This window comes from Tamandua tetradactyla, chromosome 9, assembly GCF_023851605.1.
Source record: "Tamandua tetradactyla isolate mTamTet1 chromosome 9, mTamTet1.pri, whole genome shotgun sequence".
In the NCBI taxonomy this organism is placed as follows: domain Eukaryota; kingdom Metazoa; phylum Chordata; class Mammalia; order Pilosa; family Myrmecophagidae; genus Tamandua; species Tamandua tetradactyla.
In genome coordinates, this window is record NC_135335.1 from 9,616,376 (window position 1) to 9,641,011 (window position 24,636).

At 41.7% G+C, this 24,636-nt stretch overlaps 1 protein-coding gene across 2 annotated transcripts; it reads left to right on the forward strand.

Moving 5' to 3' along the window:
* Positions 1–693: 693 nt before the first annotated feature.
* Positions 694–24,583, forward strand: MAJIN (membrane anchored junction protein). 2 transcript variants are annotated; one of them, XM_077115799.1, is made up of 12 exons: positions 694–900; positions 4,824–4,873; positions 11,579–11,696; positions 13,296–13,341; positions 15,704–15,779; positions 15,961–16,086; positions 16,936–16,967; positions 17,431–17,522; positions 18,757–18,820; positions 22,667–22,739; positions 23,533–23,650; positions 24,282–24,583. In XM_077115799.1, exons 3-12 carry the CDS (start codon positions 11,596–11,598, stop codon positions 24,325–24,327), a joined length of 774 nt encoding a protein of 257 aa, XP_076971914.1. In that variant the 5' UTR covers positions 694–900; positions 4,824–4,873; positions 11,579–11,595; the 3' UTR covers positions 24,328–24,583. The 2 variants fall into 2 exon arrangements, with proteins under 2 accessions (XP_076971914.1, XP_076971915.1); XM_077115800.1 differs by having other exon boundaries at positions 702–771.
* Positions 24,584–24,636: the final 53 nt, after the last annotated feature.

Consider the following 24,636-nt stretch of genomic DNA (forward strand, 5'->3'; position numbering starts at 1 on the left):
AGAAGTTTACTATAATGGGGAGAGGGATGGAGTACTATTTTAAAGTGGGGTGGGTTTAGGGGTCCGGGAGGCATTCCACGCAGTGGAAAAGGCAGGAGCAGCGAAGATGGAGGAAGGAGAATGCAGAAGGACTAAAGGGAGAAGATGCATGGCCAGGAGCCCACCGTCACGAAAATGGCACACCCAGCGCTACGGGGCAGGTGTGGGAGGGCCAATTCCGTTCATCACTGATCACACCGTCAGAATTTGAAGTGGCAGGGAAGGTGCTCAGACTCTGGCAATCACACAGACGTGTGTTCCAGTCCTTGCGCTGGCCTTTGCCGGGCTTCTTTAAAATTGAGATGTTAATACCTGCATTTCAGCACTTACAGGCGGTGAGGAGAAAAGACCAGCGGATATGGAAAGCACCCTGCACGACAGACGGCGGGCAGGAAGGGCTTCGCAGTGGCCAGCTCCTGACCCGACCACGCCAGGCACACTGAAGTAGGTGTGAAATAAACATCACGCAGATAAACCGGGGAACCTCTGAAAGAACCCCCAGCCTGAGCGCTCGGGCGGGTGGAGCCCCGCGCAGCTCCCAGTCCAACCCGCGGATCGTCCGGCAACGCTGCAGCGGCGCGCATGCCCAGACGACGGCCTGGCGCCGAGGCGGGGGGGTGGGGAGAAAGAGCGCGGCCGCGCGTGCGCAGAAGCCCGACGGGCGCGCGGCACGAGCTCCGACGTCGCGGGCGAGAGGCGGAGCGAGACCCTCAGTCCGGTTCTAGCGCGGAGGTCGGCGACCCTCCCGGTTTTCCGGGAGCGCACGTTTGTGGGTCCCCGGCCGAGGCCCCTTTTCTGAGGCGCGAAAGACCCCTGTTCAGTGTATGAGACAGAGCCTGGCTGAGGTTCTTGGGTTCTGAGGTAACGGCACGTCGCGGCCTCGTGCCCGAAGGCGGGTTTTTCCTTTCTTTCTTTATTTTTTTCTGGAGGGAAATGTTTGGTCCCAGCATCCCCCACCCCCTCCCACCCCCCGCAGCTGCTAATCTTCTCAGCCTCGGGCCTCTTTGGACATTTTGCGACCCGCGGGGCCTCCCGCCCAGCACCCTCGAGGCCCAGCAGGGAGGGCCTCGACGTGGAGGCCGCCGGGCGGGACCTGGGGTTCCAGGCAGGGAGGGTGGGAGGGGGCGCAGGGGGGCAGGCAGGGAATTGGCACCCATGGGCCGGGCGCCCAGCCTGTGCTGAGCTGTCTGCCGCCCCCACCCCTTCCACAGGCGAGTGAGCAGCAGCACGACCCCGAAGGCTGCTTTCCGCCACGCCACACCCAGCGCTTCATGCCGCCTGGGGCAGTGATTTAGTCTTTTGGGTCCCCTCCCCACTCTGTTCCCCTCAGCCCACCCTTTTTTTTATTTTTAAACTCCTGATAACAAAAGTGTTCTTGTCTGCAATCATCCTCTTACCCAGGCTTAGAGGTTGCCATGAAAACAAGACATTTACCCTTGAAACATATCCTGTCACATCGTGTCTTAAAGATTTGAATGCGTTGCTGGCTTTCAAATGCCTGATTTAACCATGGAAGTAAATACTTGAGTCATGGCACTCAGAACTCTTTTTTTTTTTTTTCTCAACATCTGAGGTCCTTGAATCTTAGATCTGAGAAAATGGACAGGAAGAAGCAAGCTGGTGTACTTTACTGTACGTCCTTTACTTCCCTGAACGTCAGTTCCTTCTTTTGCACATCTGTGGTTAGTAAATCCACCACAATATCTAACAGTCTACTCTGAATCTCTCCATGGATAGTTCATAGGCACATCAGGATTCAGCATCTCTAAATATGGAGTCAAGGTCTTCCCCTCAAAAACTTAACTTTCAAAGCTTTCAAAAGCTTAACTTTTCAGGAAGTGGCACTTTGATCTCTTCAGTTAGTTGCTCAAGCAACTGAGGTGTCATCCTGGACTGTTCCTGCTCCATCAACCCAGCAGGTCATCAAATCATGGTGATCCTTCTTCCTAGGCACCTTTCTAACCAGTCCACTTTTCTTCATCTCCACTCTCATCTCTGTAGACCAGGTGGTTGTCACCGTGTGCCTGGAAACATGAGAATCTCCTAGCTGGTTCCCTTTCATTTGCTCTTGTTCCGGATTGTTTCCCACGTTGCAACCAAAGGGCTTTTTTTGGGGTTTTTTTTGTTTGTTTGTTTTAACTTAAAGCTGTCAGGGCATGTCATTTCTTTATTTAATACCCTTAAGTGGCTTCCTATTGCTCTTAGAGTTGACTCCACAATCTATAACCTGGCCTCTAAGGAAGGCTTTCTTCCCTTCTCTATCTCCATTAAGAATCTCATCCACTTCAGTGGTTTGGGATACCATCTAAAAACTGAAGACTCAAATTTACGTTTCCATCGTGATTTCCATCCCTTGCAAGCTAGGAGACTGTCCCTTTAGTATATCCACTTGGATGTTTAATAGGCTTCTCCGACTTAACTGAAATAGAACTATTAGTTTTTCTCCCCAAGTCTCTTCCCCTCCAGTAACCCCCCATCTCAGAATAAAGTATCTACCATTATCCACCTAACTGCAATGACCAAAAACCTAAGAGTCATCCTTGATTCCCACTTTTAGTCCATCAGTTGGTCTAAAACGTTCCTCAAATCCAACCACTTCTCAGTAACTGCCAAGACTTCAAGTCCAAATCAGCAGCTTCTTTCTCCTGGATTTCTTTGGGAGTTTTCTAACTCAACTTCCTGCTTCTCGTCTTGTCTACTCTCAGTAGCCAGAGTGATACTTCTAAAACATAGATCAGTTCACTCCCCTTCATAAAAATCCCTAGCATAAAATCTAAATTCTTTACAGTGACCTACAAGGCCTTACATGGTCTGGCTCCTATCCTATCTCAGACTTCTCCCCGTATTCTGTCTTCATTCTCTGTATTCACCCACAGTAACCTTTCTGTCCAATAAATTGCCCATTGTGAGATTTCTGTGCCTGCTGTTGTTTTTTTTCCTTCCTGGAATGCTCTTCCCTCTGATCTTTACATGATTGTTTTCTTTCCAGTAAGGCCTCAGTTCTGTTGTGATCTCTTTTTTTTTTTTTTTTAAAGGAAAGACAGAGAGAGAGAAGGAAGGAAGGATAGAAGAAAGGGAAACATCTCCAAACATTTTCTTGCTTTATTGTATTTTGTTTTTCCGTTTTTGTTACATGGGCTGGGGCCGGGAATCGAACCGAGGTCCTCCGGCATAGCAGGCAAGCACTTTGCCCGCTGAGCCACCGCGGCCCGCCCTGTTGTGATCTCTTTTGAAAGGCCTTCCCTTTCACATACAGACTGAAACAGCCTCCCAGTGACTCTCAACTATAAAACCCTATTTTATTTTTTTCCTAGTACTTACAGTAATTCAAATCATATCTACTTATTTATATGTTTATTGTTGGTTTCCCCATCTTCTGAAATGCAAGCCATTAAAAACAAGGACTCATGTCTTTCTTGATAGCTATTGTGTCTGAACCCAGAATAGTGCCTCATGCATAGTAGGCTCTCAATAAATGTTTGCTATGTGACTCACTGCTTAGCTGAGGTGTATAACCTCATCTCATAGTACTGTCATTCTTGCCCACTTTACTCCGGGTTGCTATACTTCTCTTGCACCCGAGAACTCTTGTAACTGCTGCCTGTGCCCACCCCAGACCCCACATCCATTTGCTACTTGTGCTTCCATAGTCCATACTCATCCTTCAGATATGAATCACTTACTTAGGGAGAGCTGCCCTGTGCTCAAGGCTAGGTTAGCTTTCTCTATAACATGTTCCCATAGATAGCACCCTATCCTTTTTTGTAGCAATCATCTCACCTAAAATTACTTGAAAGCTCTGTGCAGGCGGGAACCAAATCCGTCTTTCTCGCTATTTTATCTCCAGCGCTTAGTTTCTGGCACATGTTAGGCATGTAAATATTTGTGAAATAAGTGTAAATTTATGAGAGTAGTTAGTACAGAATGTAAATTAGCTGAATCAGCCCTAGCTACTTCGGTAGAAGTTTTCAAACCATGTGAGATAACAGATATGAAAGCATTATATAAATTGACATTGCTTTATAAATATGAGCTTTCTATAATTTTTTTTGTGAAGACCTATTTACCATCAGATCCCTATGGTCTGATAGTCTTTCAAAGTTTGCTGTTTCCTACTTCTCGACCAAAAGGGGAAACAGCAAAATGTGTCAATGGCTGAGAGATTCCAAACAGAGTCGAGAGGTTATCCTGGAAGTTATTCTTATGCATTAAATAGATATCATCTTGTAGTCAAGATGTAATGGAGAGGTTGGAGGGAACTGCCTGAAAATGTGGAGCTGTGTTCCAGTAGCCATGGTTCTTGAAGATGATTGTATAATGATATAGCTTTCACAATGTGACTGTGTGATTGTAAAACCTTGTGTCTGATTGTGTCTGATGTTCCTTTTATCTACTTTTTCAACAGATGAGTAAAACATACGGATTAAAAGTAAATAATACAGGGAACAAATGTTAAAATAAATTTAGTAGATTGAAATGCTAGTGAGCAATGAAAGGGAGGAGTAAGGGGTATGGTATGTATGAATTTTTTTTTCTGTTTTCTTTTTGTTTCTTTTTCTGAATTGATACAAATGTTCTAAGAAATGATCATGATGATGAATATACAACTATGTGATGATATTGTGAATTACTGATTATATATGTAGAATGGAATGGTCATATGGTAAGAATGTTTGTTGTTATGTTTAAAAAAATTAACAAATTAATAAAAATATGTATAAAAAAGTTTGCTGTTTCCTGGCAATAAATAATATCTGATTTTATTTTTTTATATCTATGCCCAGGTGGTAAAATACGAAGAATTGAAGCTATTGAGTCTAGGCCAGTTCATGAGGTAAGCTCATTCTTGACACCCTTCATTCATCTGGACTACCTTGTTTTAGCGAAAGGTCTGAATTTTGTCTTGCCCTTGACATGATCTTGGTGAAATGTTCATGTCTGCATGTCAGGTATATCTTTTTGTAAACCTAGTGAGTACAATTCTTATCCCCTCAATATCTTACCAGAATCAGATTAAAGTTAGTAAAATATTAATTTTCTGAAATTTGCTCCTTTTATATGAGAAATCATTTAGTTTTCTTAATAACATAATTTCCTCAGAATCTTCCAATGTTTCACACTAAGAACAAAGCTGTATATTTTGGAAGATTTCTTCTAACACTTCCCCTGTAACTTTCTTCTGTCACTAAACCCCTCAAGTTATATAAGTTAAGAATTCAGAGTTTGTAGCTCAAAATTGTATCAAAAGATGCTTGCTTCCTCCACAGCTAAGGATATTTCCTCCATCTTTTCAAAAATAATTCAAATACCATTTGCTCTTCTGAAACTGCTGATGCATTTTTCATTTTTTGTTTTCTTCCCTATATGTACTGCTTCAGAGCAGCTCACCTAATGGTGTAACTTTTATTTTTTTCCTAGTACTTACAGTAATTCAAATCATATCTACTTATGTGTTTATTGTTGGTTTCCCCACCTTCTGAAATGCAAGCCATTAAAAACAAGGATTCATGTCTTTTTTTTTTTATGCTGTATGGCAGGGTCACATTTCATTATTTTCCATGTGAGTATCCTGCTATTGTAGCACCATTTGTTGATTTTTTTTTTTTTACATGGGCAGGCACCGGGAATCAAACCCGGGTCCTCTGGCATGGCAGGCAAGCATTCTTGCCTGCTGAGCCACCGTGGCCCACTCATGTCTTTCTTGATAGCTACTGTGTCTGAGCCCAGAATAGTGCCTCATGCATAGTAGGCTCTCAATAAATGTTCGCTGTCTGACTCACTGCTTAGCTGAGGTGTATAACTTCATGTTCTAGTTTGTTAGCTGCCAGAATGCAATATCCAGAAACAGAACAGCTTTTAGAAAGGGGAATTTAATAAGATGGTAGTTTACAGTTCTGAGGCTGATAAAATGTTCCAATTAAAGCAAGTCTATAGAAATGTCCAATCTAAGGCATCCAGGGAAAGATACCTTGGTTCAAGAAGGCTGATGAAGTTCATGGTTTCTCTCTCAAGTGGAAGGGCACATGGCGAACACAGTCAGAGTTTCTCTCTCATCTGGAAAGGCACATCGTGAATACAGTCAGGGTTCCTTTCTCATCTGGAAGGGCACATGGCGAACACAGCGTCATCTGCTAGCTTCTCCTGGCTTCCTGTTTCATGAAGCTCCCCGGGAGGCATGTTCCTTCTTCTTCTCCAAAGGTCACTGGCTTGTGGACTCTGCTTCTTGTGGCTATGTCGTTCTGCTCTGCTCTCTCTGAATCTCCCATTCTCCAGAATGTTTCCTGTTTTATAGGACTTCAGAAGCTAATCAAGACCCACCCAAATGGGTGGATACACTCCTCCATCTAATCCAGCTTATCAGCCACTCTTGATTAAATCACATCTCCAGGGAGATCATTTAATTACAGTTTCAAACATATAATACTGAATAGGGATTAGAAAAAGGAGCTGTCTTTACAAAGTGGGATTAGGAGTAAAACGTGGCTTTTCTGGGGTACATACATCATTTCAAACCAGCACACCTCATCTCATAGTACTGTTATCCTTGCCCACTTTTTTCCAGGTTACTATACTTCTCTTCCACCCAAGATGTTCCTCATGGCCTACAGTTTTACATCTGGTGCTTTTTGGGTTCCTGGGATTGGTAGCATTTTAAGAGTGCTGCACTGAATTCAATGTGATGTGAATGCTAACAGGTGGTCTTCATATAACAAGCCACAACTACTCGGCAGGGTGATGACATGAGGTACCATTCTGTTGTTCCTCCAGAATTAGGAGCACAGTCCTACAGCTGTTGACCAAAGACAGTTTTTCATTAGCTTTTAGGATGGTTAAGGTGGAAGTAGCAGAGGCCCTAAGATACAAAGAATGACTTCAGGTCACTCCTTTCTCTCTATTGAGTTGTCTTCTAGGCCTTTTGACTTCATTTCACGGCATCTTTCTACCTCTTTGTCAGAAGATTTAATTGCCTTCCCCCTCAAACAAAACAAAACAAAACAAAACCTGATGCAGTTCCAGAGGCAAATCTATTCCTGCAGAAATGCCAGTGCATTTTAAAGCTTTTGCCTTACCAGAAAGAGTGGGAAGAAACCTAATTTAAAAACTTAGAATGATATCATCAATAAGCCCAGCCATATCCTGTGTGGTCTTAGGTCAGTCTCTTCTTGTCCCATATCCCTTGACACTTTGTTTTTAAAAAAAGAGAAAAGGCTATTCTTTATTGAATAGTCTTAGTGCTGAGAACTATAATAAGCAGTTATACATGCATTATTTCATTGGAATTATCCTAATCACCCTGCACGATGGACATTACCCCCATCTTATGGGTGAGGAAACAAGCCCCAGCTACTGAGCAGAGTGATGAGATGAGGTACCATTCCATTGCTTTTCCAGAATTAAGAGCACAATCCTGGAACTGTTGACCAAAGGTAGTTTTTCTTTAGCTTCTAGGATGGTTGAGATGAAAGTAGAAGAGGTACTTAGGTGCAAGAGTAACTTAAGGGTCACTCTTCTTTTATTGAATTGTCTACAAGGCCTTTTGAAAACAGAGCTTGAAGACAAACACATGTGAGTGTAGCCCTTTACACCCCAAGATATAATTCTAAGAACTTTTAATCAGAAAAGCTTACATTTTGGCTTGATTTCTCCATACCTGGATTGAGTTTGCCTTCAGCGAGAGTGACCAGGGTTAATAGTTTGGTAATATAACTGAACAGGAGAGGTATTGTAATGGAAAACGCATGGGCCAAGGAATCAACAATCTTGAGGGTCTAGTCCTAGTTCCATATTGGATTACGTGACTTTTGTGGAAGTCGTTTCCTTCTTTGGTGAAGTCATTTCCCTCTCTTCCCTTCTGAAATGAAGGGTACTTCCAACTGTAGGCACCCATGAATTTCGTTGGAAACACAGACTTTCAGAGAATCCAAATCCTCTTCAGTAAAAGCAGGCAGAGCCCTGAGAACAGGCGAAGAGTACTGAAGGTGGGAAAAGAAGCTGGTCATCTGTCCTTACTCTCAATTCTAAAACTTGAGTTTTGAACTCTTAGCAGCAGTGGGATTTTCCATATTTGTTACCCACGCTCATTAGTAGTTACAGAGCCTGTGGTGTTGGATCTGCTCAGTAAATGTATTCTGAATAAGTACTTATGGAAGTTCTTTTATTCCTCAACATTATAGAGAGTTCTCCCATCAAATATCACCACATATATTTAGTCATAGTATTTCCTTATCATCATCTCCTTCAACCTCAAGAATCAGAATCATTAACCTTGTATAGCATTCAACCCTGCTCCAAAGTCTGTACATTGATCCAGATATTTCTTTATGAAAAACAAATTACTGAAACCTTGAGAAAAACTTCTCTTTCTAGCATCAGTATCTATATGGTACTTAAATCTAATTATGGGGTATTTTCAAGTAAAGGTCCTCAGTTCAGATCTGTCAGATTTTGCGTTGAGATTAAAACTAATCAGCTTTGATCTCTTGAATTAGTCTAAGTGAAGTAGTAAGAGAGAACCTCTTAAAATCTTTCATAACAGCAAACATTCATATAATACCCTAGAGTTTGTGAAGTGCTGTTTACAGCATTACCTCATTTAATTCCCACAAATTCTTCCTGGGACAGATGGAATCTCCATTTAATCGATTTTGAGAAATTAAATCAAAATCTTTCTCAAAATCTTTTGAGAAAGACTAAGGACTTGCTTAGGATCTAATAAAAGGTAGAAATAGGACTTAAACCTTGGTCCTCAAACTTCAAATCTTATGTCTTTCCCACTATCTCATACTGTCTATAACGTTTCTTCATCATACCTTGCAACCAGGTAAAAATGGGTTGAGCCTGGCTCTTCATCTGTAAGACCCTTTCAACTTAATAATAGTTACTGGACATAGTGTCACCATGGCTACAGTGAAATCTTTGAACCACTGCTACTGTGTGGTTGTTTTGAATTATGCTGTCTAATCTTTATTTTCAAATGAGTAATTAGTGTGTGGTGTTCATTTCTGAAGTGGGCAGCCAACAATTAACAGGAACAGGCCCTAGCTAGAAGAGGATTGTTTTTTTCTTCTTTCAGACAGCCAGCTGTGGCATAGCACATACAGTTTCCCCTCTGGATTATCATTTCCAGAAAATGCCCTTCATTTCCTTTGCTCTTATGCCCACAGTTCTTGGCCTGTGAGGAGAGGTGGCTGCATCTTAGAGGACCCATCTTAATAACTGAGAACTAAATTTTGGTGGCAACTGTCAAAATCCTCCCTAGGTGGGCTCCCTGCCTACTCAGAAAAGTCATCTGGCACCAAAAAGTCCATCAAATCTAGCCTGGGTTCCTGTCACATCTAGGTATGGGGCTTCAGCAACTTTTTCTCAGGATATGAACAGTACTCTCCTGGTGAATTTGCAGTTGGCACCAACTCTTTCTTTTTGCTTTTAACTGTAATTCTAGCCTAAAATGTCTCATGGGCTCTGACTCCAACCTTCTGTCATTCTGATCCCAAGCAGCCGAGATCAGACATGGGAGTATTTCTGTACTGGCAGCCCTAGTCTTGAACTTTATTCTGGAAAATTCCACCCTTTGGGCTCATAGATCTCTGACTGCCACCATACAAGAGTTTTCCATGCCGAGCAGAAATGACAACAGAATAATATGGAGAAAATATAGTCTCTTATATATCTATGATATTTTACTGCCTACAAATTGATTTTAAATGCATTATCTTGTTTTTTTTCTCATAATAATCCCAGGAAGCAGACTTGTGTGGAGGTTAATAGCATCGAGTCTAGGTCTAGTCTCCTGCCTCTGTTAGAATTCCAACTCTAACATTCATAGCTGTTGGTAGGTTACTTAATCTCTCAGTGCCTCAGTTTCTTCATCTATCAAATTTAGCCTACTTATCTCACTGACTTGTGAGACTTAAGTGAGATTTATATAAATCACTTAGACTACAGCATAGCTGAAAATTAGTTGTTGTTTGTTATGTATAAATAAGAAAACCAAGGTTCAGAGAAGTTAAGTGGGGACATTGGAGCTAAGATTCAAAACCAGGACTTTGTGCCTGTTCTATCTACTCCATCTCAGCTCTCTCTGAAATCAATACCTTGTATTGTATATAGGAAGCGCTGATCCTGGGGAACTCTGGACTTCTTTCTCTAATTTTTTATTATTTAAGCTTCCTCTCTTGGTCAGGGTTCTCTAGAGAAACAGAACCGACAGGAGAGATCTGTAAATATGAGATTTGGTGTCTCACGTAACCATGAGAATGGAAGAGTCCATAATCCATAGGGCAGGCTGTGACAACAATGCCTCCAATGAAGAGTCTGTATGAACCCCACAGAAGTTTGGCTGAAGAAGTCGTGAAAGAGTTTCTCTTCCTTAAAAGTCTTCAACTGACTGGATTATCTTATTGTGGGAGACACGCCTTAGTTGATGGCAGATGTAATCGGCCCCAGATGCAGTCAACTGACTGATGATTTAATACACCAGCCTTCTGATTTATCAACCAGCCATGAAATATCTTTGCAGCAATGGTCAGGCCAGTGCTTGCCTGACCAGACAACTGGACATAATCACTTGGCCAAGTTGACACCAGAACCTAACCATCATACTTCAGTGTGAAGAGCAGATAGAGTACGGGGATGATTATTACTGCTTTTCATATGGGGAGAGGCACAGGAAAGTCATAGTGACTTAGAAAATTAAGTGTGCTTGGTCTTTACCTCTGAGTGCATACCAGGTGCCCTCTTGGAGGAGAGAAGATGTGTCATCCTTCTTTTTCCATCTCTCCCCTTTCCTGAATTTCTTAGAGACTGCTTTACGTGGGAGAAGTTTTTGAATAAGAAAAGTAAAGCTAGTAAGTAGTGGGCAAAGTAAGCACTTTTGGAGATGGAGCAGCCTCACCAGTGGTGGAGAGAAAGTGTGGTTGGGAGGTGAAATAGATAAGGCTCTTCTTACCACCACTGGGAAACATGACATTAGTCCACATCCTTATGTGCTACATTGACTGTGGCAGAGAGTTGTGCCAATCCTTTATCTAAAATTAACAGCAGAGATCTTCCTGATTGTGCCTCTTATTAGTTCATTATTTGGATTGTCTCATTATTTGACTTAAGCTCTCTGTACCTCTGCCTAGGTTCTAGGGAAAGTGGGCATGAGGGAAGAGCATAGATTCAAGAGATATTTGGGTGCCTGTATTTAATCATAACAAAAGCTCAGTGAGTTCTCAAGGCAGATCGTTAGTGTTATTAGTCTCGTGAAAGAGAAGTTATTTGCCCAAATCATAAAGTAAATAACAAACTTGAACTCAGGTCTTCTGACTTCCACATAGAAATCGTCCTAACACACCATGTATCCTTCCCATGCAGGTACGAGCATGACCCAAGCAAGTGATTAGTAGAAGATCTGAATCAGAGACACAGGCAGTGGTGCTGAGTGTTGGGCATTTTACTCATGAAGAGATGCTGCATATTGCACAGGCCGCTTTACTGTATCTAAGGAGCCATCCTTAGCTTTTCAGTAACTCTCTAATATTTCTATTTTATTTAGGCTATCATTTGGAAGCAATGAGTTTAAAACCCTTCACCTACCCATTCCCAGAGACGAGGTTTCTTCATGCAGGACCCAGTGTATATAAATTCAAAATCAGATACGGCAGCAGCATCAGGTAATTTTAAAACTAGGCAAGTAACCTCTGCAAGCACTGCTTAGTGCAGCCCCACAGGTCTACCTTCTCTGCCTTCACCCAGTACATTAGACTGGCGGAAGAACAACAGGTAAGACTTTCTTTTGAAGGTGTTTTATATTTATGATACTTATCATTCACATATGTTTCTAAATTAGGAATGGCATTCCGTTAAGGTGGTGTTTCTCAATTTAGGGACTTTTTGTTGAAGTATATGAAGAAAAGCCAGGCTTATACTGGTTTGTAGTTGAGAAATGTAGAAATATTTTAATAGCCTTCTCAGATCATTGTGAATGTTCTTCTTTGACATTGCATCAAGACCTGATAAGTGATAGTTCTGTTTTTTTTTATGTAGTGGTTTTTTAGAGGTTAGTTGTAATATGGAATCTGAAATTATTCCAGTGAACTTTTAGAATTCTGCTACATTGAAACCCATTAGTCAATCTTGATCTTCGAACAAATCTTTTATGTAGGACGGTTTTGTAATATGGTTCATTTCATTAATCATTTGGAAAATATTTGTTCACTGGGTTATGCAGATTGTCCAGATATTGACGTTTCATTATATAGTATTTTAAAAATCACACTTACTATCACTATCAGTCTATCAGAAAGGTCATTAAGTGTTTGGAGGCTGTGAAGCTCATGGTGATGGATAGAAGTTTTCCAAAAATCTAAAATTTCATTTGAAAATGCAAAATTTATCAATATTGTCAGTTGTTTTCCTTGAAATGACAGGTTCATTTTGTTAATTAAAAAAAAAAGCCTGTCAAATTCCCAAGTCTAAATAATAACCATAGTTGATCTGTCAGCCAATTTGTTAAAGCAGAATATCATTCCATGAAAAAAGCATCTAATTCATTTTGCCACGTAAATATTCGAATAAGTGCTTTTCCATGAGTTAAACCTTGTGTTTTAGCACGCAATACAAGTGCTGTATACATATCTCCTATTTTCCATTTTGTCACATAATTTATTAAAAAGACATGTATTCAAGAGTTGAGATTTAATAACTTTTTACTGCTTCGTCAAGGGTGTTAAATGAAACTGGATTTTTTTCCCCCTGTATTGTGGGAAAGATGACTGTGACTGTTAGTACAGTTTAGTGCAACTACCTAGATTTCTGCTCAGGTGCCAGCTGTTTTGCCAGCCATAGTTTGCCAGCACTATGAGTACAAATAGTAGCACAATGAAAAGGGCAAATAACATCTTATTATTTTGAAAATAGTTTTGCCCTTGGAGACCCCATCTCCCCCCCAAAAAGGGGTCTTGAGAACACATAGGGGTCTGCAGACCAGACTTTGAGTGTGACTGGTCTAACAGATTATTAACTTTCACAGTGCGAATTTCTGTCTTGGTAAGTTAATGGAGGAGACATTCTGATACAGTTTATGCCAGTCCTCAGACCATGCCACCTAGGTGATTGCTTCTTTTCCATGAATGTTGTTGGGTCAGCATACACAGTTGTTATTTGTCATGTTTCTTTAGCTCAATGAAAGGGTCATTTTTGCTCTACTAAAGGCTACCCTCTCCAGAGCTTTCCTTCTTGGTTTACTTGTCTCTTGTTTGTTTGCCTTCTAGAGGGGAAGAGATAGAAAATAAGGACGTCATCGTCCGGGAGTTGGAGGTAGGGAAAGAAGCAGACAACTTCTGGGAAAGTTATTCTTTAAACTGAGGATATGTCCACGTGCAGGTTTTAATTATTTCCTACAAACTAAAGCACAACCTCCCATTGATAAATTGACTTCTCCCTGTCAAGTTCTTCTGCATAGAAACTTGGTTGTTTTTCCAGGGAATTTTAAAGCCTGTAACTTTCTTCACTTCTCCTAGTTGAAGTGTCAGCACCTTTGAGACTGAGTTATTTTATTTCCACCAGAGCTCCCAGCTATGGGCAGCTCTTTTTTGTGGCAGCTGGCACAGAGAGCACCTCCGGAAAATTGCTGCCTTCCAGGACTCTGGGAAATCTCACCGTCCCAACCACAGCCGATACTTGACGTCCAGGAAATTCAACTGCAAATATACAGACAAGGCTGCTAGATTTTCATTTTAATTGACAGCATTTGCAATTGCTTTGTTCCCGCTTCATTTTCATGCTTTTTCTACCCATCTCCTCTAGCTTTAGTTTCTCCCACAGAAAGAAGGTTGAGCAGATGAACAGCTTTGTATATTGCTGAAAGCACTGAACAAGGAGTTCAGGGGGCTGGCCCTGAATTCTAGTCCTAGTTTAGACACTAATTAGCATGTGACCCTTGGCACAGAGATAAAATAATTTATCTCTCTGGATCTTAGTTTCCTCATTTGTAAAATCAGAGGTTTAAACTAGTTTTCTTCTTACGCTATAAGTCACTGATTTATGACTATTGTGATTTACTAAAACATACTTTGCCACATTTCAAAGAATTTGAAACCAATTAAATACATTTAAGCACAGATCTCGACTATACCCAAACTTTGAGACATGGCCTTAAAGGTACCGATGGCTCTTTGGCTTAGTGTTGAAAGATGCTTTAGGATCTTGTAAGACCTCAGGGACATCATTGTAAATAACAGTTATCTTAATATAGAATCATGGAAATTTTCTGCTAATTGTAATTGTGTGTGGAACAGAATTTAATTCACTTTGCTTTAGTAGATTCGGACAAGCTCAAGGAAGCATAGAAGAGTGGAGAAAGCCCATCATCCTTGAACTTGAATTCTAACTCTGCCATTCACAGGGTGACTTTGGGCAAGTTATTTGCTCTCTCTGGGTCTCTTTCCTCACCTTTCAGGTGAGGGTAATATGTAGTGTCTGTTTTCAAGATTGTTGGGAGAATTAGAAATAGATGTGTTCAGTGCCTTCCACATACTAAGTGCTCAATAATGGCAAATTTAGATACGTTTATATATCATATTAAAGTTTCCAAAGTGCTTTTTACATGTATGTACTCTTTATCTTACTGTCAGTAGTTTTGAGACAGATGTTATTCTCTTTTACTCATTTAGAAGGCATTTACTGAGAGGCAGTACAGCCTCATGGTTAAAAGTGTAAGTTCTGGAACTCACTGCCTAGGTTCATATCTTGGCTCCACATTACTAGCTGTATAACCTTAAATATGTTATTTAACCTCTCTTTCCTCATCTGCAAAATAAGGAGAAATGCCTGTCTCATAGGGATCTAGTGAGTGTTCAGTTAACTCCAGTAATATATATAAAAACCATAACACCTGTCGTAGTAATTACTCAGTATATATTTATTATAATAAAACCAGATGGAGAATAAAAAGATAAATAAGACACAATTTCTGCCTCTGTCAGCTCAAACATGAGGTAAAGAGACTTAGAGAGGTAAAATGACAAAGCTGGGATTGAAATCCAGATTTTTTTTGTAGAAATATAGTAATCTTTTTATGATACCAAATTGTTTAATTAGTATAGACTAATAAGCATAGGTTAATTAGGCACTAATAAAATAGGATTTTAAAAGAGTAGAAGAGTTTGACTTAAGAGAAAAGCAAAATAACTATGTACCGATAAATACCAGTATTATTTATTCAATTCACTATACATTTATTGAGGACCTGCTGTGAAACATCCACTATGATAGATGCTGTGGAAGAGATAGTAAGATAAATGAGGTGTATATTTTACCACAAGGAGACCTTCTAGTAAGGAAAATAAAACCTATATACAAGGAATATAGTTATTGCAAAGTTTGAGAGTAGCAACAGTTAATTCTAACTTGGCGAATCAGGGAAAGCTTTCTGCAGCTGACTTTTGAACTATACCTTAAAGGATAAGTTGTGTTTGAATATGCTCTGATAGGTGGGAAGGACATTTCAGGTAGAGGGAACAGGCTATGCAAAAGCATAGAAATGGAGAAGCAGAAGGCATGTTCGGGGAACAGTGAATGGTTCAATTTTAGTAGAATATAGGGTAGATGAAGGGCAGAACAGATAAATAGATCGGCTGAGACTAGACAGTATTAAAGTCATTGCACATATTTTTTTCAGGATTCTATTCGAGTGGTCTTGGGAAACCTGGATAATCTACAACCATTTTCTACAGAACACTTCATTGTATTTCCTTGTATCCTTTCTTTCCTGGCTGGACGTGAGCTGCCGCTCACATTGTAGATTCAAATGGAAGCAGCAAAGCCATGATTGGTTTGGAGGCTAAGGCAGGGAAAAGAGAGGGAGTTTTAGCCTCAAAATAGTGCTCAAGGGTGGATATACTGGTTTCTTTTCCCACTCCTTAGCACCTTTTCCAGATAAAAGCAGATGGGAAAGAGTTTCTCAACTGAAATTCAAACATGGAGAAATTGTCTTGGTCCCCTATCCATTTGTTTTCACTCTCTATGTGGAAATGAAATGGTTACAAGAAAACTTGTCCCCTGGTAAGTACAATGATTGGAGTGTGAGTGGTAGAGAAGAAAAAGGGAAAGGTTGAATGTTCATGGGTTAGCAGTATAAGTTGAATATGGCAAAATGAACTGTGCCCCAGTGCTGTGCTGGTCAGAGGTGAAGAGCACAGGCTCTAACCCAGACCATCTGGTTCAAATGCAGGTGTCCTTGCCGTATAATAGCTGTGTGAACTTAGATAAGTGACTTAGTCTTTTTGTGCCTCTTTTGTAAAATGGTGAAGAGTAATAAAAGTACCTATCTCGTTTTTTAAAAATTAAATATATATAAAAACTAGTCAATGGGAAGTATAAAGGTCTTTGTTAGAGTAATCACTCAGTGAAAGATAACTCATTTCATAAATATTTCCATTTTAGAGTATTCATTGACTTTCACCTTAGTGATGTCATTAAAATATCTCCCAATTTTTCAATCTGTGAGGGCCCTGGCTACTTTTTTTTTTTAACTCATAGAAGGATAGGCAGGTACCTACCATTTTGGTTTGAAAAAGGGTGCAAAGACCTTGCCATAAAGTGTCTCTCCATTTCATTTGTCATGGATGCCTGAAGTTCCACTCTTCTTTTGTACTAGGGATCATCCCCCTTTTAAGTGGCATATCGTTGGGAAAAAATTAGTGTAAATCAGACCCTTTTCAGCTTGTAAAGGACAGTCATCCTGAAACAGGGGAGAAAGAGCATTTGAAGACACTGTATTTTTAGAAATGGTACCAGGCGTAAGGGAGAAGGGCACACAGCAATTTTGTCTAAGGCCAGTTTCAAGTAGCGGCCGTGAATCGGGTGAAATGGAGTCTTGATCCATTATGACACTCAAATTTCCTATTGTAGGAAAACCAATAAACAACAGTCCTCTTGAATTGGTAAGTTGCTCTTTTCTGTACAGATCGAAAATTCCCTTTAATGCCTTCCTGTTATCCAAAAAGTTCTACTCTTGTCTCTTCTCCTTTCTTTGCCCCTTGGTTGCTGCCAAGGGACTCTCAGAATTGTAGATACAAGGCCATATTTTTCCCTTTCACAAGACTTTTTCAAAATATATTTTTGTTGAGAAATCTTAACACACAGTCCATCCGCAGTATATAATCAGTGGCTCACAATATCATCACATAGTTGTGTATTCATCACCATGACCATTTTTAAAACATTTGGCAAGACTTTTGAGACTGTATCTCTAGCAGAATGTCTATCCTTACTTGCAAAGCTGGTGTCAAAAATTGCCTTTACCAAAGGGATTTTTTAAGATGAGAGTTCTCTTCACTTTGCCCTCATGGACTGTGAGCAGCTCTGGAGAAGGAGGGGTCACAGGAGTCTGGTTCCTCTCTGAAGGTATTAACTGAGAAAAAAGCAGCAGAAGCCATTGTGAGAAAACGAAGATGCCCGGAAGTGCCCAGCTCCCCTAAGAGGCCAAGGCCGGACAGGTCAGTGCTGTTGGGAGATAAGCTAAATCCTATATGCTAGTTAGGTTCTGCTAGCTATTGCTGCTAGTTGATCCTACCCTTGGGAGAGTCACTTTCTCTCTCTGGTTTTCGTTGGTACCTGCCTCTAACAGTGAGTAGATAGATTAAGGAAGGAAAGAAAGTTAATATTTGCAATAGAATTTGAATGCATTCCTTCCCTCAGCAAAGTAGGAGTCTCCTCTTCTTCCTTTCATCAAAATGAATGCTGAGAGGAAATAAAATCAGATCTGTACAACTGAATTCAGCACATACTTGGTGAGTACCTGCTGTGGTAGCACCATCATAAGGCACAGTCAAAACGTACAAGAGTTTGTACACCAAAAAAATAGGAAACCCCTTGAAAGAATAAAAACGAATAAAATATAACTCTCTTTTACCCAGTGAGCAGTAAGCTTTTGGAACTCTACTTTAAGTGGTAGTCCAGACTAAAATGAAAATGTTTGCAGGAGGTTTTGTATCAATTATTGGGCGACATGTTGCAGTATTAAAGGAATGTTGAGCTCATCCCTAACAATTTGATGTTGCTATTAGAGAGGCTACACCATATATTCTCCTTTTAATACTCTGTCAGGGACAGAATGAGTCAGTAAGACAAGTCAGTTCTTACTAGCATTCAAAGAGAGCTGCTGGAATAATCCGACGTGTGGTTTACTCCCAGGCTCAAACTGTGTTCACCCCAGGTTCACACACAGCAGCTGCTCTTTTCCTGAGACTGTGTGTGCCTCTAGACAGACAGGCGCAGTGAGGGTAGATCACGAGGTAGCTGAACCCTACACCCTTCCAGATGCATATGTCAGTGAAGAGTCAGGAAACGCCTTTCCAAGCCAGGTGGGATGTGGGTACTGGGAGTTGTGAGGCTTTGCTCTGTTCCTTTTGATTTAATTTTTCATGGAGATGAGGCCTCAGATCTTCCTTTTCTCTGGAGTTTGATGCACAATCAAGTATTTCAAAATCTGATACTTGCTATCAATTACATTTTCCCTTTTTCAATCCTCAAATCACTGTCTCCATTTGGGATTTTACCGTGAATTAAAGCAGTACGCAAAGAGAATTTGGCCACACATTTATTCTGCAGGCCAGGAGCGGTATAAAAATAGCCAACCTGCTGAAATATTCATTTGGGCCACATTTACTTGAATGTGGTTATGTTGCCGCCGCCAGTAACATTTCCTGGGCTTTTTTCTCTCCACCACAGGGCCGAGTTGGGGCTTTCTAGCCAAAGCCCCAGTAAAAAAAAGCCCCTTATGGAAACAAGGAAGGTAAGCAACAAAATGGCGACTGTCAGGTTCTTGGCCGTTCCTGCTCTGTTACAAGTTGGGATTCCTTTTACCAGCACATCTTGGTCCTTAGTGCAGACTGAATTGACCAAACTCATTCTCACATTTCACTGCCTGCAGAACATCATTCAGCTATTCCACCCTTGCCACATTCTGTCCCAGAAGTGGCTGCGTAATCACACATTGATGGATCCTTTTTTTAAAAGGTCCTCACTTCTTGTACTCTGTAGTTGAGATAAAGAAATAGATCTGAATTGAATTGAGGTGGTGTCCAGTATAGAATTTTCTCTTTAGAACATTTTTGCCTTCATCTATTCTGGAGTCTGAGTCTAAGAATGACTGTTTTTTTTACAGATGAGATAGGCAATGCAGGAAACGGTTAAGAAAGAGAACTTCATTTACAGCAGTGATGGTTGTCCCCATGGCATTTGATTTCATTTATAGAGTCTATTTAGGTATTCATATATCTGTTGTTCCCTCATTCAGGGCCTCTTTTTCATAGTAGAGTCTCTAAGGGCGGGCCACAGTGGCTCAGCAGGCAGAGTTCTCACCTGCCATGCTGGAGACCTGGGTTTGATTCCCAGTGCCTGCCCATGCAGAAAAACGAAACAAACAAAAACAAATAAATTAGTGCCCTTTTTCTTTTCCTCCCCTTTTTTTGAATAGTTGTTGGCTGTTATTCTTGCCTTGTATCTCCTTCCTTTTCTCTTCTCTTTTATCTCTCCAAAGCAGCTCTGACCCTAAGTATGTACCCAACTCAGACAGTTCATCTCTCTCACACCTTTGCAGGACCCATTAAGTTGACCAATTATCAGCCAAAACATTTACTCATGAATTCATTGAACGGACTTTTATTTAGTGTCTCCTGTGTGCCAAGTACTAGGGATACCATGCTCTACCCTTTAGATGCCAACAGTGTGAGTCTCAGCAGACAATTACTGGTAGGTGTGATATGTCCAGGGATAGAAGGAAGCACAGGGTACAAAGGGAACACAAAGGAGACCCTCACCCAGACCAGATGGAGGTGAGAGAATAGTTCCCAGAGTAACTCAGAGAAGCCTAAAGAGCTGAGGCCATGGAACAAGAGAGTATGATGCCTTTGGTGACTGCAAGCCAGGATACCTGGCACTTAGAGTACAGTTCTTTGCAGTGTCACTGGAGAGGTCAGCAAGGGCTGATCGTGAAGGACCTTGAGGCCATGCGAAAGAGTTTAGATGTTACTGTGAAGATCATGGGAACTGACTAAAATATTTTAACTGACTAAAAATATTTTAAAATATTTTTAGAGGAGTGTCATGATTTTCCTTTAAAAAAGCTTATTCTGTCTCCTGTTTGCAAGGCATTGTGTTGGGTGCTGAGACACACAAACTTATGTAAAACCTGCTTGCTTCTTACCAGGAGCTTACAGCTTAGTTGTGGGAAGAATGCACCCTTACAGACAGATTGCCGCCTCTATCGGCAGGGTCAGAGTACCCGGTTCCAGTTGTGCCTTGGCCAACTGACCATCAGAGTTAATTTTAGGCAGACAATTGCCCTCTTCTTGTATCTCCCAACCTTTAGAGAGGTAGGAATAAGAAATGAGAAGTGCAAGTGGGATACATGAAGCGCAAGAGAACAAAGACGCTTTATACAACCAAGATAATTACTATTAAAGGAACATTTCCCTCACTCTCTACCGTTCGTACTAACCTATTCTTAGTTTGACACATCATTTCCCTCAAGAACAGTGCCCACAGCTTCTTACTCAACATAATTACCTTTTCAACCTGATACTGGGTTTAGAAAAATCTCTGAGCAAAAGGCAGCCCAACCAAAAGGAACATGTTTGTTGCTTTTGACTCAAAGCCCAAAGACAATCTGCATTGTAGCCCCTGTTCCCAGGAAGGGAAAGATTTCTCCTAAATTAAAGTGATCACAGAGATTCTCAGTGTAAGCCACTGAGCTGGAAACAGTTGAATTTTTACTTACGGTCCATTGCTTAATATTTTCTCTCCCCTTTGGGGGACATCAGGGTGTAAGAGGATCACAGTCAGTGTGGATCATGCATGTCTGAACACAGTGGGGGCCCCGGTGGCAAAAGCGTAGAAGAATACACATTCTGAATACGGCCTCTGTTTCATAAGAGGTGTTGGAGGTGGGGTGGGAAGGAAGAGCACATCCATTCCCTCTGGTATTTCAAGTCTGGATCTAGAGTTCTGGACTTTAGGAGGAGAAAAAAAATGAGGGAGAGCAGACAGAAAGAAAGTGGACTGACGTGTGTAGTGTTTTGGCCCACCTCTGCTTCAACTGTACTTCTAAGCAGATGTGGCTTTGAACATACTGTCAGAAGATAGCCTTGCATCAGGGCTGTTTACAGAGTATTATGTCCCAGATGGTACCCTCAGTCTTATGTCAGAGGCTATAAAGTCTTTTCCTTTCTTACAACTTTTGCCTGAGAAGCCCTCTCCCAAGATTTCACAAAAGCTAAAATATCTTGTGAGGGAGGTTCCCCTGGTTTAGGGGAGGACGGCCTTTGCCCTCCTTGCTCCCACTGCCAGCCTTAGTAAATGCTTTCCGTAGGGCTACTCTGCGCAGCAGGATTTAAGCTCCAAACCATAGTTTCATTAAATTTATAATGGTCATTCCCTGAAGCCAGAGACCAGGAGTGGGCCAGGCTCATCTAAATTCCGTCTCCACCCTGTCTACAAATTGTAAGGGATGGTCTCCTTTTTCCCCACTTTTATAGGAATGAGGGCTTAGGTGGCTGCATATCTGGTCTGACTTGAGGGATTTGTAGATAAGCTTTCACAGAAATGGCTGTCTTTTAGCCTAGAATTTATACTTAGGATGAGACTATATCCTCACTTTCCTAGACGCTTGCCATGCCTCTGCCTCCCAGACCCACCTTGACCGTCCATGACCACTTGCTATAGGTTTGTTCACCAGCAGAACATCTCCACAGACTCACCAGGGCTGCTGGGTGATCAGGGACTCAGTTTCTGGCTGTGTGAGGGGAGTGGCCAGCTGCCAGAGATCGCAGAAGAAAATATATGAAGCACATTTTCGACTGCCAGGCTATTTACTAGGAAATGTTCTGGGCTGGAAACCACCCTGTAGGATGTCCCCTTCAGAGCACAAAGAGAATTCTTTAAAGCAGTTGTACAAAGATTGTATTGCATTGTTCTGGCTGCTTATGCCGTAGTCATGTTTCTGCTGCTCCTCACTTTAGCCGTACTGACTGTATTTACTCACTGATGGCATTGTGCCCTGCTACATCATGTCCCTGTCTGCATGCTCTGCCCTCACTGACCCCCTGTCATGGCCAAGTCCTGCTAATTCACCAAGGCCCTGTTCAGATATTGCATCACTTCCTTTGTGAAGTCCTCTTTGACTAACTGCTACCAGCTCCATTAATGTCCTCCTCAGGTCCCACAGCACTTCATACAGACTTCTATTACAGTCTTACCACACTGTCTCATAATATTGAGTTTATATGTCAGCTCTATTCCTTAGATTATACCTTTCTCCAAGTTAAAGTTAAGGTCCTCCTGACTTCTGAAACCTCAATATTCTGTCCTTAGCAATAGTAGGCACTCAGTAATGTGGGATATAAGGTAAACCTAACTTGGTTTGTTCTCAGCACTTAAACCTTGTGGTTTTAGAGGGAGACTGGTTAGGAAGCTGAAGCACAAAAAGGACATTGCAATAGCAGGAAATGTAGAACCTGCCTGGACAGCCAAAAGCCAGGCCTCAACGCTAATGTTTTATCAGTTCACCAGCAAGTAGCATTTAGACCACAAACTGTCAGCGAGTAAAGTTGAAGGCTTTTCTTGATCCTCTTTGTATCAGAACAGGGAAAGAAAAACTCAGCCCGAAAGGCAGGGGACGCCGGCCTCTGGTATCACTGATGTCCAGGAACAGGGTAAGTTGTAGGAAACCCAGGTTCAGTCTCCTTTCATAACTATCTTGTTCCCCTTTAGTTCTCTGATCAGCAGAGGCGCACAAAGCTCTACGCCTGAGCACACTCTGTGGGTGGAAGTGCCTGTTGGCCATGCGCCAGGTTGGGAGCCTACCCTGAAGTAGTAGAAGCCCCATTGCAGAGAGGCCTCTGCTTCTGATAGTGAAATTTATGCTCCCACAAGTTGCAAAACATTTCCAAGAGTGGGATGATACATTTTACAGAAAAAGCTAGGAGGTAGGGATGTGTCTCACTTTTCTGTCTTGAAGAGGAGTGATCTCTGGGAAGCTGTTGCTCATCCTACCCCCTTTGGGGCATGAGTGTTAATATTGAGGATGCAGATAGATGCTCTGAAGGCTGGGAATGTGCACTGAGGTGTTATCCTTTCACCTTGCTGATATTTACCCAGCATGAGGATTCTGTCTGGATTGCAGTTGTCACAGAAGCAGGGATGTAGGCAAGTGAGTTCTTTAACAGGTTGTCATTCTGCATGTAGACATACCAGCTGTGATGGACAGCTGGGTCTTAAACTGGGTATAAATCACTAGGGCCTGACTTTGAAAATCCTCCGAGGTCAGAATAGCAATTTATGATCTGAGATGAAATCAGGAAGGTCAAAATAAACCACTTACCTGGCTTCAGACAAATCTGGTGTGAGGCCGCCCTTGGCTCATGCAGGGTACCCTGCCTTCTCCTACTGACTTGAAAGTAGCCCACAGACTGATACCTTTGCCCTGCCTGAGTGTTTTTCTTGCAGGTTCGAAGTTGGAGGACAGCCTGGTAGGGCAGATAGTTCCGTCATTGCAGCAAAACAATCCATCTCCACCTAAACAACCTACAGAGGTCGGAACCAGAGGCTTCTTTGGGTTCCTAAGGTAAGACAGACTTTTCTCTCCTGCCATCAAACTTCGGCTTGGGGGTGGGGGTGGGGGGTCCAGCTTCAGAGCTTGCTTCAGTGAGTCTCTGAGGGAAATTAGAATAGAGAAGAAAGCCGATCACCCACAGAGGTTTCTGTATGATGTCCAGAATAGACGATGGAAATGAGATTAGAGAACAAGGGCCCTTATTGTAAATTATTCCGAACACAGTCAAAAAGACTGTCTTACTCAGTTTTTTACAGGACCCACCCGCCTCCACAGAGGGGTTCCATCAACATGGCTGGAACAGAGACCACTCTTATAGTCTTTTGGTCATTTGAATGATTCGGGTACCAGAATGTTTCCATTCTCTCAGAATCTGGGCTGGGTCTTCAGAGTCCTCTTTGCAGAGGACAGTTAGCAAATCTCTTTCTTTGTGGAGAGCTCAGCCATCCCCTTGCAGTTCTCCTTTGCTTCCCCCTCCTGAGTTTAATCTAATTTGGGTACCTTTTCAAATGCTGTTCCAGACTTGAGTTTCCATTCATTGGTTCACTGGGACAAAAATGCCGTGGCTATTGAAACACTCATGGGAACTGGGGAGAAGGGAGGAGTCCTCAGAGTCTGAACCTCTCCACTTTCATCCTCGCAGCTCTCTCTTCCCATTTCGATATTTCTTCAGAAAGAACAGCCAGTGAGCCTCCCAAAGCAGCATTGGAAAGAGGACCACCTCTTACAGTGACTCTGTCAAAGCTGTGCCTCCTGCAACCTAGTTCTCTTCTTACGATATTATTATTGTGCGGATTTTTTTTTCCAGTTTAAAACACTAAGAAAAGAGGGAGCTTTTAAAAATGCTCTAGTCTGAGAATTTTCTGCCCTGAGGACCAGTTTAGGTCTTTTGTCTCCAGCACTTAGGATCCTAATGACAATAAATTATTGATGAAGAGTTATTGATTTAATTTTGTGAAGAAGAGAGAGTAAACTCTTCCCTCAAGACACAGGGAGCC

Bases quoted from the DNA above. Each gene is read 5' to 3' on its own strand.
- MAJIN (XM_077115799.1), top strand. From the start codon at position 11,596: ATGAGTTTAAAACCCTTCACCTACCCATTCCCAGAGACGAGGTTTCTT. The intron at 11,697-13,295 runs GTAATTTTAAAA...TTTGCCTTCTAG, and splicing joins AGATACGGCAGCAGCATCAG to AGGGGAAGAGATAGAAAATA. The intron at 18,821-22,666 runs GTAAGCAACAAA...TCTTTGTATCAG, and splicing joins CCCTTATGGAAACAAGGAAG to AACAGGGAAAGAAAAACTCA.